Genomic DNA, 16,366 nt, shown 5'->3' with positions numbered 1-16,366 from the left:
TAAATTAGGGTGTAAAATCTATACAAACCGTTATGCTGAAATTAGTTAATTTGACTCAGCAGCTGCATCTATATTTAGTTGCACCATGGAGATTAATGGCACATCTTAACTAGTGTAAGTTAAGGGGAACAATTATCAAAACATTTTCGCAGACAGTGGCGTTTTCACATTCTGTGGTCAATAACGTGCGTCCCAAAATCAGTTTCTCCTGCCCCAGTTAATGGCAAGTTGATGACTTACGCGGATAAACCCTAGCTGATTTAACATCACCAAATACAAATAGGTACGTTCTCTAGTACCAAGTATTAGGATTCATTTGTAGTTTGTCTCCCATATCCACTACAACAGTAGACATAAATCTAGCTCACAACAACTACAACTAGAGGCAGCTAATACAGACAATAGTGACTAGTGGTTAATTTAATTTTAGTAGGGCAAAAGCTATGTAGTAAGGTCTAATGCAATTCCCCCTATCGCTATAGGGTGGGAAAACGTTGTGATGTAATGTCATGTTGCCGGAGTAAACGGCGCTTTATTTGTTTCTCCTGCAAGTTTTCCCATCTGTCAAATCGACTTGCCGTACCAAGACTTCACACCTAGTAGGGGGTCAGTAAACATTGGAACTTTTCAGTTCAAACATACAATTTTAATATGTAAACTCAGACTTTGTGAGAATTTACATTGAAAGTAATGTTTAAGTTTATCTGGTGCTGCAGGCTTTTTTCTATTATTTGTCTGGTAAGATAGGGAAAGTGGTTGCTGAATTTTGGAATCCATCAGCCACTGTGTTTGGTGAATGGAAAAAGTTAGTTTGCTGCCTTCACACACACCACACACACGCACACACACGCGCACACACACACACACCATTTGGAACTATTTAGTTCCGGACACCTTTACTGCCCCGTCGCTCCCGCCCCGTCTGCTGCAGATCATCTAGTCTTGACGGTTGTCTTCTGTACCTCTCCCACCCCCACAACCCACCTCCCCCAACAGGCATGCAGTATGGATATGTTACTAATAGTGGAGCTAGCTCTGCCTCTGCCACCACCTCCGCCCCAGCACCAGCCCCAGCCGCAGCCCCCTCGTCATCCAGCTCCGATGACGATGAGGAGGATGAGGATGAGGATGAGGAAGCAGGTCTGCTTTAGCTTTTACCCCCTCCAACCCCTCTTCTATCACTTCCTCCATCTCCGCAAACACCTTCGACCCTTTCCTAATCCTTCCCACATGCCCACAAACTGTCCATGTCCTTCCCCCAAAAAACTATAACCGTCATTTTTATCATGTGTACGTTTCCATCCCCCACCCATGCCACGTCACCGTTGATCACTGACGCGCTCCGACTTCGTGTCTGATGGCCATCTGTCACATCTGCTCCACCCACCAATACTCTTAATCAGCTTGCCATTCGACATCCCCACCTTACCCTTTCTAATAACCTAATCAGATGTTTTTTCCTCTCCTTCCTGCTGCTTACTCAACAGCCTTCCAACGTTCAGCCGTTGCTCATCATCTTTCCCCCTCACAGCCGTCCGTGTTGGTGTCAGTGTTGATCTTGTTAAATCTGTGTACAAATCTACTTTATTGTTCTGTCACCGAAAACTTGCATGAAATCTTGTCTCTCAGAAAGGTGAGAGGTAACAAAGTTTGCGTCTCCCCTATTTTTCTTTTTTTTAATGTAGCTGTTGCCAGTATCCGCTTGTCTATTTGTCATGCAGACTGTGTGGAAGCGGTCATCCTCTTGTGCTCTCTAGCTCTCTCACCTAATAATCTTTGGGTTATGATCGTCCATTTGCAATGCACTTCCAATTACCAGCAGCCATTCAGCTGTGGTTGCTGATGAAAAAAGTAATACACTGCTGTGTTATAGCCTCCATTCCAGCTAGCAATCCTAGAGCTCAGGTGATACTGGAGGATCGCTGGGCCTCGGATGTGTTCTTCCATGTGTTCATTGAATACTAAGCTTGGCACACTCTTACTAGCCTTTAAGTAGGACACACTGTATCCCACTTAGAATGTGTAATAATAATAATAATGTCTCTTACATTGCCTTAATTAGAGAACACTGTCATGTATTAGGTCCACACTGTGCTTTACCTGATAAAGAAACTTGATTATTCTAAGGTGTTTACCATTTTGAAACTGCACTTTCTAGATGTTTTTCTATCATGTAAAAAGACCTATATATGTGATAATCTTTCTTATATTGTTTTAAAATGTCAGTTAGGTCCACTGGGTGATTTACATGACAGAAACTTGATTATTTGACATGGCAGACTTGAGTATTTCACATAATATAGAAACTTTTATTATTTTACATGATAAAAAAAAGTTAGATTTTTACTTCTGTGTTTCTGGCCCACATAATCCTATGCTTAAACAGCATTTCTTGTGCGTTCTGCTCAGAAGGTGCTGATGACTCTCCCTCAGGAACTGTGTCATCAGCCAGAGGTTAACAGGTTTTTAAATATAGCCACTCCCCTGCTAGCAAGCCCAGGCACTGTGTGTGTGTGTGTGTGTGTGTGTGTGTGTGTGTGTGTGTGTGTGTGTCTTGACTCACCTGCCCCCATGGGGAGCATGGGTGAAGACTTGTCAGCGCACCTAACACTCATTAGCACCTCTCTTAATAAAAGAGAAACTTCTCCCTCGTGGTTTCCCTAGTTTAGCCCAGTGTTTTGCAAGTTGTCTGCTGCAAGAAAATCCCAGTTGTTGATTCCTGGGTGCCGTGCTAAAAGTCGAAACCTGTGCTCCTTAGGCTTCATTCACACCGCAGGCCTTCATGCTTGATTCCGAGTTGCTGCTTGTATCTGATCTTTTTGGATGACTCATGTCTGATACCAAACTGACAGTTATTTTGGAAGACACGCATATAGCAATATCAAAAGGTGTCTCATCCGTTTTTGTAGGTACTTTTCTCCTGCTTGTTTAAAACACATTTCGGTTACCGTATGTGCCTTCAAGTTTTGACTGAGTTGAGGCGTCTCCTTCAATACCAATCAAGTCAGTTATTTGGCTTTTGTTCCACTGTTGTGTCTCGTTGTGTCTCGTTGTCCTCCATGCTAAGGCTGACTCAGCCAAGCTGCCTTGGCACCAAAATTATAACAACTGTCTCAGGTGAATGACATAAGATTTACTTATTGTTACCGCAACGCTGACAAATTTCCGATTTGAGTGTTCAAATACAAGTCACATGTAGGTCATATGTCTCAGGATCTGATTTTGTTCCACATTTCCATGTGGTCCAGGTCGGAATTGAAAAAATTTGAATCCATGCAGCTTTTTGCTGTTCACACAGATTATAAAACATCAGATCAGTGTCAGGGAATCAGAATTGGACCACTTTCAACAGCCTTAGTCGCCAGTAACCTAGAGGTTAGAGAGGCAGGCTTGTGATGGAAAGGTTGTCAGTTTGAATCTTCAGACCAGCTGGGGAAATGTATGTGATGCTCTTCCCTCACCAGCTACTGTCTAGGTGCCCTTGAGCAAGGCGCTTAACCCCCTCTGCTCCAGTGCTGCCAGCAGCAGAAGCCTGTGGTTGTACTGGGCAGCTCCCAGGTGGGAATGTGTGGAACTGAGTGAATGTAAAGCATGTTCAGTCCACTTTCCCTGGGTAAAGGTTAAAAACAATAGGCATTGATTTATTTATTTTAACATCGAGATGATTATTGCGCATCGGATGAGTGAACGCGATGGACATTTTTGTTTTACTCTTTTATTACGCCATGATAGTATCCTCTTGATAATTCTGTGAGGTGACAGAAGAATGCAGGAGAAGTAGAAGAGGAGGAGGAGGAGGAGGAGGAGGAGGAGGACAGGCTTATCAGTTGTCCTGGCGTCCTCCCCTTCCAGAGCAGATAATCCAGTAGTCTGTTGGTCAGATTTATCCGGAGATAATTGGATCCTGTCCTGTCCAATGAGCTCTGTGCCAGAGTCGTGCACTGTCTTGGTTCTCTGTGGTTGATCCCTCCCTTTGGCCCAGATAGATTAATGGATGCATTCAAGTGTTCTGCACTCATAATCTCACTAGGGACCTATTCATTACTGGACATTAAAGAAAAAATCCACTCTAAAACACATTAACACTGTTTAAAAGAATCAGCTACTGGTAATATGCCTTGCATTTCTGGGTTTGGTGAATTGTTCTTCTTGGTGGATAACTGGCCAGTCGTAGACAACGTCACATGCAGATTATTTCCAGCAGCTACGATGGAGTTTGATAGCAGAAAATGTTTCAGCGATCTAAAACATCAGCGGTAAACGTCAGGTTTTGGTGTCAGTCCCTCAGAATCAAAGAGCGAGGGCTTCTTTCTGGAGCCGCCATTTTGCACCAAGAGACGTTCAACAATCACACAGGGAGAAATCCATCCTAGAAGAGGAGAGAGACCAATTTCTTTGGCATCTCTGGTATCTCGCTAGTTGGCTAGCTAGTTCTCCCCAACTTTGATTGAGAGCAACAAGTTCACACCCTGTCTCTGGGGGTTGTTGAAAGGCATTCTGGGAAATTGGGAAATCAAGTGAAGTAGAAGTAGATAAGGCAGGTTGAGGGAAAGTGGGTAAAGTAAATTACAACACTTCACTTGATCACAAAATAATTCCTGGAATGCATTTAAGATCACATTTTGATTGATGAGATGTAACAGTGGAAGAAGATCTACAGGATGGACTTTTTCTTTTAAAAGCCTCAGATGCTGAGCTAAGAGATGAGTTTAAGTGTGTGTCAGAGAGAGTGTAAAAGGGAGAGAGAGAGAGAGAAAATGTGTGTGTAAAGAAAGAAAGCGTGAATGTTAAAGATGGAGAGCAGGAGAATTAGAAACAGCCAACGTAAGAAACAAGTGAAAGACTGAGTGACAGAAAGAAAGGGAGCGTTCAACAGAAAGAGAGAGATAGAGAAGATGACTGTGTCTCTTTACCCATCACTTCATCTATTTCTATCCTCACAGCAGCATTATTCAAAGGCCCATGCTCCCTGCCACACATACACTAGCTGGCTCACCACTAAGTGCATCCTTTCATCATGTTTCTCTCTCTCTCTCTCTCTCTCTCTCTCTGTCTTTTTCTCTCTCTCCCTCTATCTGAGCCCTGAGGGAGTCCAAGCACCGCACACTTCATGTCCAAACCACTAAGAGCTGCTCTTCATTGGCTTTAATGTTTTCTCTTTTCTTCTTCTTCCCCTCTCTCCCTCCTGTTCTTTCATTTATAACTTCACACTGCTTCCTTCCTCCTTCCTGACTTCATTTGCTGTTGCCGTCCTTCCATTGAACCCTGTCTCCCCCTTTTCTCTTTCGCTGTCTTTTGCTCTTAACTTCACCCTTTCTTTTGCTTTCTTTCACTTTGTTGCTTTGTTCACTCTTTCTGTCTGTCTCTCTCTCTCTCTGTGTCTGTCTCTCTCTCTCTCAGGTGGTGACACCTCCTCCTCCACTACAGGCAGTGCCTCTCCGGTGCCCAACAGCTATGATTCCCTAGAAGGGGGCAGCTATCCAGGTACAAGCATACCGTACATATTAATAACACTCACACACACACATATATCATGTTACAAAATTGCACTTCAGGGCACATTCTCTTCTTTGTAATTTCATCATTTTACATGTTAGTCATTTAGCTGATGCTCTTATCCAGAGCGACTTACAATGAGTGCAACAGCAGAATATGCTGCCATTAACTCTCTCTATATATATATGTGTATATATATGTATATATATATATATATATATATATATATATATATATATATATATATATGTATATATAATATTAGTTGATGGAAAAATCCATCCTAAAACATGTTAACAGTTGTTAAAAAACTATCGGCATCTAGCATTTCTGGGCCCATTTTGTTGTTTGGTGTATTTTTCTTATTCCTGTGGATAACTGACCAAATGTAGATGATGTGATGTCAGGTCCAGATATGTCCAGCGCAGCTACAATGCAGTTTGATAGCAGAACATTTTTCAGCGATCTAAAACATCAAGAGTGAGCGAACGATAGATTAAGGGTCATGGCTGTCATCATAAACATGCTGCAATGTTCAAACTAGTTAGCTAGCTATATTTACATGCCCATACACACACACACACACACACCATTGATTGAATGCAACAAGTTCAAGCCCCTTCTCTGGAGATTGTTGGAAGGCATTCTGGGAAATGTAGGAAACCACTAACTAAAGTAGAAGTAGACGAGGCAGGTTGAGGGAAAGTGAATACACCAAAAAACTGAATTACAACACATTACAAAATATCTCCTGGAACGCACTGAACATCACAGATTGATGAGATCTGACAGTGTAAGAGTATCTGAGGATGGATTTTTCCTTTTAAGGAGGTAGAAGGGATTCAAATGTATTTTCTACTTCAAGATAAAAGCATATTAGAACAAGTAAAGGAGGAAGATATGGGATCAGGAGGCTGATGCAACATATTTGAAGAGATGTGCCTTCAGCCTATAACAGAAGTGGAACAAACACATTTCCAAAATGCACTGCTCAGCTACAGTGTTATCTTTGCACTCTCATAATCATATTAAAACCACTCATGTTTTCCATATGAATATCAGATTACAAAACTGCTCCTCTGTCTCTCACCCAGACTCCATGCCTCCCTCCACCGACATGACCAGCCAGGCCCCGCCCTACAGTAGCTATGGTTACCCCAGCATGCAGCCGGCCTATCAGCAGGGCCCGGCCTCCCACACTGACTCCTCCCCCTCCCATGGACTGTACGGCCAGTCCGGCTACCAGCAGTACTCTCAGGTGAGGCCTCCGCTCCAATAAAGCAATTCCTGAGGAGCGTAATACGGTTCATTATCTTCTTGATTATCTTCATTTGCAAGCAGAACGTGTTTGGCTGTCTCGTCACCTCTTTTTTTTGTGGCCATATTTGCACACTGCATCCATCTCTAAATCTTCAAATTGGGTTTGCAGAAGCTATTCCCTTTTCTCAGTGTTTCCTCTGTGGTATCCCAAGGTCACTAGTCTGGAGTGAAAGGGGTGTAATACGATCCGTTATCCTCTTGTGGAATACATTATCTCTACACATAACCTCTTTTTGTTGTGGCTGTACTTCCCCCCTGCACCTGTCTCCCAACACTTTATTTATGTTGCAGAAGCTGTTTCTTTCACTCAGTGCTTCCTCTATGATTTCATGTAGCACCGGTGCTTGAGTTTTAGTGCAGGTTATTTTTTGAGTACTTTATCATAGTGAAAACATTAATTTGAAACATTACAACTCCACTTCTTTATATTGTAGAGGGGGAATCTGACTAACCACAAGATCTCTTCTGGCCTCTTTTGAAATTGTTGATAGCAGCTGCTCTGCCGTGTTGCGTCGGTGTTGCACTGTGTCCGATGCAAGCGTCCGAGCTCAACAATTGCTGAGACTCAATTCTCAATATCTCATGCATGTGTTCATCCTCATATAGTGTTCTGAGATAATGGGAAACAAAGTTGATATTGGCTGTTTTCCAGTGTATCGACTCGAAAATTGATTCAGATCGTATTTTATGATTCGTATCGAATCACAAAATTAGTGCCAATCATGAAGCTATGATGGTAAATTAATAAAGGCTTATCCATTTATCATAGTGACAAACACACTCCAAAAAGAAGATAATTGTATCCTACCATACTAGTGTCTGGTTTGTGTTTGTGTACAGTTTTTGTTTGTACACATAGTGAAAAATGCCAAAGCTATGCCTATTGATAAGTTTGTCAGAACTTTTCCCTCTGCATCTCTTTCAAAATAATGCACTCTATGGAGCAATTAGAAAGTCACAGTGACACAACACTGATTACGACTCGTTTATTGCAGTTTGACAGTAAATTGGATTATTTTAATTTCTCTTTAGCAGCAGTGATAGTGCTCTTGCTGTGTTGCTGCACCACTGCTGAATGAATACAAGAGGAAACACTTCTTATTCCTCTATCTCTCCTCTCTGCAGCCGTTCCCCAACCTGTCCCAGCTGTCTGCGGCCCTGGGCGGGCTGAGCGGCGTGCCGGAGCTGGAGATGGAGGCCCTGAGGCCGGTCAACCTGCTGCAGGAGAGGAACCTGCTGCCCCCCCGGCCCCTGGAGGCCCCCGAACCCAACCTCAGCTCCGACCTCAAGAAGGCCAACTGCAGCCCACAGTAAGTAGAGGGTTTGGGTAGTTAGGTGCTGCGGTATAGGACAATAAATTAACTTTCACCAAAAATAACCATTTACTTCCACTATTTTACCTCCAAATGATGGCTGGCTACCTGCCAAAGTAGCTAGTGAATAAAATAAAATAAAACTTTAATGATCCCCATTGGGAAGTTGGGTTGCTGCAGCAGCAAGAGTAAAAAATACTGCATGGAGTATAAATAATAAGTGATATGAACCATAACACAACTGACAATTCCAACATGCCAGGAACATATGAAGTAGAAGATTGCATGAATAAAGTAAGAAAAAAACATGAATTCCAGCATTATGAGGGTGTGAAAAATAACAGCAGAACATACTGAGACAAAAAAATTAATCAAAATTTGTACGACATGAAAATACACCAAAAATGCAATATGAAATAAGTGAAATAGACAATAGACAATAGTAGACAAGCTTACTAGCCACTGAAAATAAAACTGTCTTGGGTGTGTTCATCTTTCACTTTTTCTGTTCATTTTTTCAGCTGCTGTTTGTTCACTTGTTCTTTTTCTCTCCAGTTCTCAGTTATTTGGGTTTATTCTTTCTTTCTCAAATCTCTTGCACATACACACACTCATACACGTACTCTTGCACTCTCTCGCGCACACGCTTAATATCCCTCACTCTCTTTCTCACTCTCTGTCACACACCTAATCTGTCTATCTGTTATTTAACACTCACACTCTCTCTCTCACCAGGACGTTCAGGTGCACCCTGACCAGCATCCCTCAGACCCAGGCTCTGCTGAACAAGGCCAGGCTCCCGCTGGGCCTCCTCCTGCACCCCTTCAGAGACCTGCAGGTACCACCTGACTCCCAACACCCTCTCAAAAGTCAAAAGCGGGGCGGATTGTGGGGATAATTCAGTGAAAAATCTGTGATGGTCATACGTAAAACCCTTTTCTTCCAACTCTTTTTGTTTAAGTTGAGTTTTTATATAAATGCTCTCACCCTAGATTTTGCCAGAAGGATGAGTTGCCTCAGATGCTGTCTTGTTGATGAATTAGTTTCAAATATATTAGGTTATTTTGGTGTTTACATAAACATACTAGGGTTAAACCAATATGGATTTTTGTAGGCTTATAGTGATATCTTATAGTGATCTTTAAATTAGACCATTTTCCTGCAAAGAACTTACAAGTATTCAGTGTTTTGCCCAGAATTTTAGTCTTGCCAGGGTGGAAAAGCCTCTGAAACAGCATTTAGACCATCATGGGACACTAAAACTCTCCACTGAAACATAGGATACTACTATTAATACTACTACTACAATTACTATTATAACATTTATAATAAGAAGAAAACATATTTACGGATACTTGTGTGGAATTTGATCAAAATGTCGCATCAGAATCGGTTCAGGTTAAAGGCTTCCCATAGACGACCAGTTTAGTATTAATCAATCCTAATACTTATGTTCTTAAAAATTACAATTTCTTTGCCCATCGTAACTCAAAATACAGGTTTTAGTTACTGGTGTCTCCAACCATTAATCAGACATTTTCCAGCCTAAAAATCCATAGATAAAGGTGGTGGTGACAGTGATTATTATTCTGATTATTAAGAAGGACTGGTTCTCAGTTTAAGCAGATATTTTGCAAGCAAAGATATAGAAACACTATTATGCTTTAAGACAATAGACTGGAGGAGAAACACACACGTACTTGTGTATTGAGTTTATCTTTAAATACATGCTAATATGTGTCTGATCTTTACGAAACTGTGACTGGTTATGAATCTGTCGTAGGCAGTTCCCTGTGATGAGCAACTGGAGCGACAGCAGGACAGGCAGGAAGAGGAGGAGAGAGATGATGAGGTGCAGGAAGATAGATGAGGGTATTTATAGAAGTGTTAGTTGACGTGATGTAAGAGAGAAGGAGCTGATGGAGAACAGGGACGCACCGACGCCACGTTCTCCCAGGGGAGGAAACTGCCACCAGCCAAATGCTAGTAAAATTTAGTCTGTGGCTAGAAAATTTGCCTATTCTACCAGCAGCTGTGGCGGTTAGCTAGTCAATGTTTGGATGAAATCTAATTGGCTGTAAAATAGTGAGAGAGGCAGGTATATTTTGTGACTAACCAGCCACTGTGGCTTGTAGACAAAACAGTTTTCTCCCCTGCTGAGGACTGATCCAATCCATTACTTGGAGTTAAAACCAAATTGAACAAATTGAGATATTGAGATGTAATTCAGTTTTTCCATTAGAGTGATGTAATATCTTTCCATCTTTATTTATCCAGGGAATTTGACTGAGCATGCATGCTCTTTTCCAGCAACAGTAAAACAAATTGACACCTGGGAGCTTTTTAAGGTAGAGGAGAGTGTGTCTCATTCACTTTCCCTGCCCAGATTTTCACTATTGGTGCAGGATTCAGATGGGTGACGTTGGATTTTAGTGTTGGGGAAATTCTCTAGTGCTAATTTGGTCTGGTGGCAGCCCGATATCAGATACCACTGTCAGTATCAGTGCGTTCCCAGCAGTGGAGTCAGGTGAAACAGGTCTTGGTGAAATGCAGGGCAGCGTTCGGTGAATTGCATGAATATATGGTTTTTAAGTCAGCTGTACTCAAGCCTAAACAGCTTATGTTTTAAGGAAAAGCTTAAAAAAATGGGAGTGGATCATCCTCCCTATCCTCTGTGGACCGGCCTCTCCTGATCCCTAACAGAGGGTGTGAGGAACAAGCAAGCTGGTACAAGCACCAACTGGAGAAAACCTTGAGAAATACAGTTATAGAAGTATAAGAGAGAGCGAAGTAGGTCAAACAAAGGCTACAGCTGCAAAGATCCGTTCAACCACATTTCCCCCTTTTACAGAAACAAAGCCTTCAGTTGTCTGCTGAGGCATGAATGGAGGAATGTTTTGCAAAGGTCATGGATGGGTGGGGGGGGGAGATGAATGATGAACTTGAAAAGAAATGTTAAGCTCACAAGACGCGTTTTGTAATTTTCCAATACTCCATCTTTCTTCCTCTGACCCCTGTTTCCCCCCCTCCCTCCCGCAGCAGTTACCGGTGATCACGTCGAACACCATAGTGCGCTGCCGCTCCTGTCGCACCTACATCAACCCGTTCGTCTCCTTTCTGGACCAGCGCAGGTGGAAGTGCAACCTCTGTTACCGGGTCAACGATGGTACGATCCCTCTCACAGTCACACCTAGTCTTGGGTCGAATAAAAAACATGGTTCAGTCCCTAATCAATGAACAGGCCTGACTGAATAAACAATTTACAAACCATATGAATTGGCCTTGTTTTGAGTTGTTTGTGGTACATTTTGCAGTAAGTTATGCATCCTGTTCCGTTCTGTTTCATCCTGTTCTCTTCTATTCTGTTCTGTTCGGTTCTGTTCTCTTCTATTCTGTTCTGTTTGGTTCTGTCCTGTCCTTTTCCACTTAATTCTGCAGATATCATACTCACTCTTTTCTTTTTTTTTCTCTCTCCTCCAGTTCCAGATGAGTTCATGTACAACCCGGTCACCAGGTCGTACGGCGAGCCGCACAAGAGACCGGAGGTGCAGAACTCCACCGTGGAGTTCATCGCCTCCTCAGACTACATGGTGAGCTGCCTCTCCTTTCTTTTAACTGTTAACTCTTCTCAGAGCTGTGCCTGAATCACCTGAATCATCTGGGCATCAGTGTGGCATGGTGATTAGGGTGACCGTCCTTCAATTGGAGGATTTTGGTTCAAGCCTCTTTGACAACAAGCATCCGTCCTGCTGAAGTGTCCTTGAGCAATGTGCTGTACATCTAATAGTTCTGGGGGTGCTGATCTGTAGCTCTGACTTTGGGAGGGCCAAGAGAAAATAGAATTTGCCTCTGGGGTCATAAAATACTGTAAAACAATCCACCACTACAAGAAAGTGGTGCTGTGAATTTTTATCTAGTGAATTTGTTTGTCCATCAGAGGGCAGGCTTGTCACGTAATTGTGCAGCAGCATCTTGAGGTGTGGGTATGCATGTGTAACTCAGTTTAAAGAGCGAATCAACACTAAATTACATAACACAGAAAATAGTTGCTGCACTGCTCTCTGTGGGTTGAAACTTTCAGCATGTTGCACCTCTGGCTGCACCCCAGCTGCTGTTTTGCCTCTGACAGCTGATGCAAAACACCTGCTTTGGCATCACTGATTTGGGTGCGGTCAGAAGTGAAACATGGTTGAAAGTTTCAAGACAGAGAGAACAGTGCAACAACAATTTTCAGCCTTATGTCGTTTAGTGTTGATCCGCTCTTTAAACAAAACAGAGAAGATAAAAACGTGAGGTAATAAAGAACTAGAAATTCGTGTGGACTCATATAATCAGAGATCAGACTTGTGAATGAATCCTCAGTGTGGTCATACACACTGTGGTTGTGATATTACTATATCTTGTCTCATAACCAGTCCCCCTCTGTCTCTTGTGTGTTCAGCTGCGCCCCCCTCAGCCGGCGGTCTACCTGTTTGTGCTCGATGTGTCTCACAACGCCGTGGAGGCGGGCTACCTGAAGTACTTCTGTGAATCACTGCTGGATAACCTGGATAAGTGAGTGCTGTGATCTCACAACACATGGGACTGGTTGGTTGGTTGGTGGTTGACTGGTCAAATGATCGACCGGCTTGGTTAGCTGGTTGGCTCCTTTCTGACACAAACTAGTTTTAGTTAGTACAAAGTAGTTTTAGTTTATTTCAGCAGTGATGAAACACAGAAGTTAAATGATAAAAAGGGGTTCTTAAAACATTTCACCTCAAAACAAATGAAATAAAGAAAAGCACCAGCAAGATGTCTGAATTAGATTAGTGCTGAAACAAGTAGTTGATCGACTCAATTCGATCGATTAGAATTTTAAGAATCGATGAATTGTTTTTGACAGTAAGTAAATATACCAAACATTTGCTGGTTATAGCTTCACAAATGCTAATATTTTATTGCTTTTCTCTGTTTCATATTGTTATAAAATTATACTTTGGGGTTTTTTTGGCTGCTAGTCAGACTAAGTCAGCAATTTTAAGAATCACTTTGGGCTCTGGTAACTTGTGAGGGGAGTTTGTCATTATTATTTTTGACAATTTATAGACTAAATGATTAATTGATTGGAAAAAGTAATCGATATATCAGTCAATAATGAAAATCATCTTTAGTTGCAGCCCTAAATTAGATAATAGAATCTAAATGGCAACAGAACACAATGTGGTGGAAAGTTTTACAACAAGATGAAGAACCTCTTAAACTTGGTTCTAGTATTTTTTTTTCTTCCCAAAAACTAGGCCAAGAAAAGACAAAAATAAACCATGTCTTATGATTGGCTGTCACAACCGTTTCTCCAGAAGATTTTTCATGGCCTTTTTTTTTTTCCCCTCTAACCACACAGAACCAGTTTGACGCACAGTTCCGTCATCTGGACAGTGTCAAACCTCAACCACCACCATTCTGATGTCAGTGTTTTTATGATTCAGGGGGAAAAGTTCACCAGAAAAGCAGCCCGTACCCCCACACACACACACACACACACACACACACACACACATACCCACACATCTGTATTGGCAGAAGAAACACATACATACTCAGTTGTTCTGACACACACTCAGATTCACCATCCATATGTACATGCTAACCCACCAGAGGGGGGGTGTTGTGTGCCTCAGGTTACCCGGGGATACGCGCACCAGGGTGGGCTTCCTCACCTTCGACAGCACCATCCACTTCTACAACCTCCAGGAGGGCCTGTCCCAGCCGCAGATGCTGGTGGTGTCCGACATCGACGGTACGTCCCGCTTACTGCAGTCACATTTATAGTCTAGTCAGGGAATGAAATTTTACTTTTTTTTGTTTTGATCAACCAGCAACAGTAGGTGGCAGCAGCGGAGAGAAAAGTTTGCACACTTGGTTTAAAGCTTATCAAGGAGAAATCCAGATGTGTAGGTAGTGAAACAAATAAAAGAAAAACACTGACAGAGATGTTAGAGAGGCTGTTCAGGTGCAAAAAAAAGTGATTTATTCACATACTAGTAGAAAAAAATAAAATGAAAGTGAGTTGATGATCCAGATGTTTTTTCTTTTTCCAGACGTCTTTATACCGTCTCATGACAGTCTGATGGTGAACCTGAAGGAAAGCAAAGAGGTGCAGTTTTTCTTCTTCTGTGCCTTCTGTGTGAATTTATATTTGTTCATGATGTGTGTATGTGTGTGTGTGTGTGTGTGTGTATGCTCATGTGGTTGCTTGTAGTTGAATACTCTTTCCCTGTCTTATGCCTCTACTTTTTTTCCTTTTCTCTTTCTGTTTCACTCTCACTCCTTTTTTCTTGTCCACTATCCTTCTCTTTCTTCCCTTTCTCCTCCTTTTTTCCCACTCCTTCCTTCCTTCATTCATTCATTCATTCATTCATTCTCTCACGCTATTCTCTCTCCCTTATTTCTCCCTCCCTCTTCTTCTTTTCCTTCTCCCCTCCTTCCTCTTCACCACCTTCTTGTCCCTCCCGTTTTCTTTTCCCTCTTTCCTTCCTCTTTCCTCCTTTCTCCTCTTTCTTCCTCCCTCCTTTCTATCCTCCTCTCCCTCACCTTTGCTCCCAACTCTCCCTCCCTCCCTCCATGCTTCCTCCCCTCTCTTCTCTCCCCCTCCCTCACCTTTATTCCTCCCTCTCTCCCTGCGCTTCTTTATCCCTCCTCCCATTCCCTCCTTTCACTCTTTGCCTCACTTCCTCCCTCCTTTCTCTCCTCCTCCCCCTCACCTTTGCTCCCAACTCTCCCTCCCTCCCTCCCTCCCTCCCTCCATGTTTCCTCTTCACCACCTCCTTGTCCCTCCCTTTTTCTTTTCCCTCTTTCCTTCCTCTTTCTTCCTCCCTATTTTCTATCCTCCTCTCCCTCACCTTTGCTCCCAACTCTCCCTCCCTCCCTCCCTCCATGCTTCCTCCCCTCTCTTCCCTCCTCCTCCCTCACCTTCATTCCTCCCTCTCTCCCTGCGCTTCTCTATCCCTCCTCCCATTCCCCGCTTTCACTCCTTGCCTCCTCCCCTCTCCTCCTCCTCCTCCTCCTCATCCTCCAGCTGGTGAAGGACCTGCTGACCTCGCTGCCGGCCATGTTCAGCAACACCAGGGAGACGCACAGCGCTCTGGGCCCGGCGTTACAGGCGGCCTTCAAGCTGATGTCTCCCACCGGGGGGCGCGTCTCCGTGTTCCAGACCCAGCTGCCCACGCTGGGCGCCGGCCTGCTGCAGTCCAGGGAAGACCCCAACCAGCGCTCCAGCACCAAGGTACGAGTGAGGGAGCAGCGGTTTGTGTCTCCATCTTTGGCGCTCATTGCTCTGATGTTTCTGCACTGCACTTCCCAGAGATCACCTGTCAATCAAACAGTGTGGGTGGGACTGTGACGTTTTCTGTTGATGCAGTTTGAGTTTCTCTTTTCTTCGTCTTTTCAGCCATGGTGGCTATCGCTGCTCATGCTAACTACCCAGTTCTTCTTCTTCTGTTTATTCCAAACAAACGGGAAACATAAAACGCATCACTTCCTGTACGGCGGAGGATTTTTCCCAGGAAAGAGCTGGACAACAGCTTGTGTTTAGAACAGCAAATGTAAAAGCTTTCATGAACTGGGAATTATTACTATTGTGTTGTATCGGTTGGTGTTACACAGCGGACATTTATTTACATGAGAATGTTGCAGATTATTAGTTTAACCTGTGTATTAACTAAAAGAAATGTATTGGAAGTGGACAATAATAATGTGTTAATACTTGATGGAAAATCTCCCTAAAACTTAATGTGTATACTGACACAGCATTATTGTGTCCTTTGTCTGTAGGTTAATTCACAGGTTAATACACTGAAAAAAGGCAATTAGAGTTAAAACTTTAATCTTTTTTTTCCTTTTATACAATTTAGAGCAAGTAAATAAATCTTGCTAATGTAGTCCTGAACTGGGCGATGGAATTAGTGACAGCCTAACATATGACAGATGCATCATTTGAAACACGGCATGAGAATGACAGAAGGATTTATTTTTTATTTTTTTCTTGGCATTTTCAGTACTGTCTTTTATTACATTTATATTCCTGCCACGACTCAGTTTACTTACTAGACACAACATCATCTCACATTTCAGCTTAGACACAGAATAGTCCATAGTTTTCGTTCTCTGAGCATTTTGATTTATTGATGCTCACCATTTCTCACAGTGCATCATCTGCATTCTATTTTGGATCTGAAGAGATTCCCAAGAAGTTACAGTAA

The 16,366-nt window shown here is 42.7% G+C and overlaps 1 protein-coding gene across 3 annotated transcripts in view; it reads left to right on the top strand.

Moving 5' to 3' along the window:
- sec24b (SEC24 homolog B, COPII coat complex component) overlaps positions 1-16,366 on the top strand; it is a 31,919-nt gene that overhangs the window by 2,918 nt on the left and 12,635 nt on the right. For 2 of the 3 annotated variants that reach the window (XM_078289232.1, XM_071920247.2), the window contains exons 4-14: positions 997-1,140; positions 5,401-5,484; positions 6,591-6,754; positions 7,942-8,126; positions 8,865-8,967; positions 11,169-11,295; positions 11,610-11,719; positions 12,571-12,683; positions 13,787-13,905; positions 14,207-14,262; positions 15,184-15,390. In XM_078289232.1, the coding sequence (XP_078145358.1) occupies positions 997-1,140; positions 5,401-5,484; positions 6,591-6,754; positions 7,942-8,126; positions 8,865-8,967; positions 11,169-11,295; positions 11,610-11,719; positions 12,571-12,683; positions 13,787-13,905; positions 14,207-14,262; positions 15,184-15,390 (1,412 nt within the window). The remainder of the gene's footprint in view (positions 1-996; positions 1,141-5,400; positions 5,485-6,590; positions 6,755-7,941; positions 8,127-8,864; positions 8,968-11,168; positions 11,296-11,609; positions 11,720-12,570; positions 12,684-13,786; positions 13,906-14,206; positions 14,263-15,183; positions 15,391-16,366) is intronic. The other variant, XM_071920249.2, reaches the window with a different exon arrangement.

This window comes from Centroberyx gerrardi, chromosome 16 (genome assembly GCF_048128805.1).
Source record: "Centroberyx gerrardi isolate f3 chromosome 16, fCenGer3.hap1.cur.20231027, whole genome shotgun sequence".
In the NCBI taxonomy this organism is placed as follows: Eukaryota; Metazoa; Chordata; class Actinopteri; order Beryciformes; family Berycidae; genus Centroberyx; species Centroberyx gerrardi.
The sequence above is the reverse complement of the archived record's forward strand: the minus strand, read 5'-3'. Positions and strand labels throughout refer to the sequence as shown.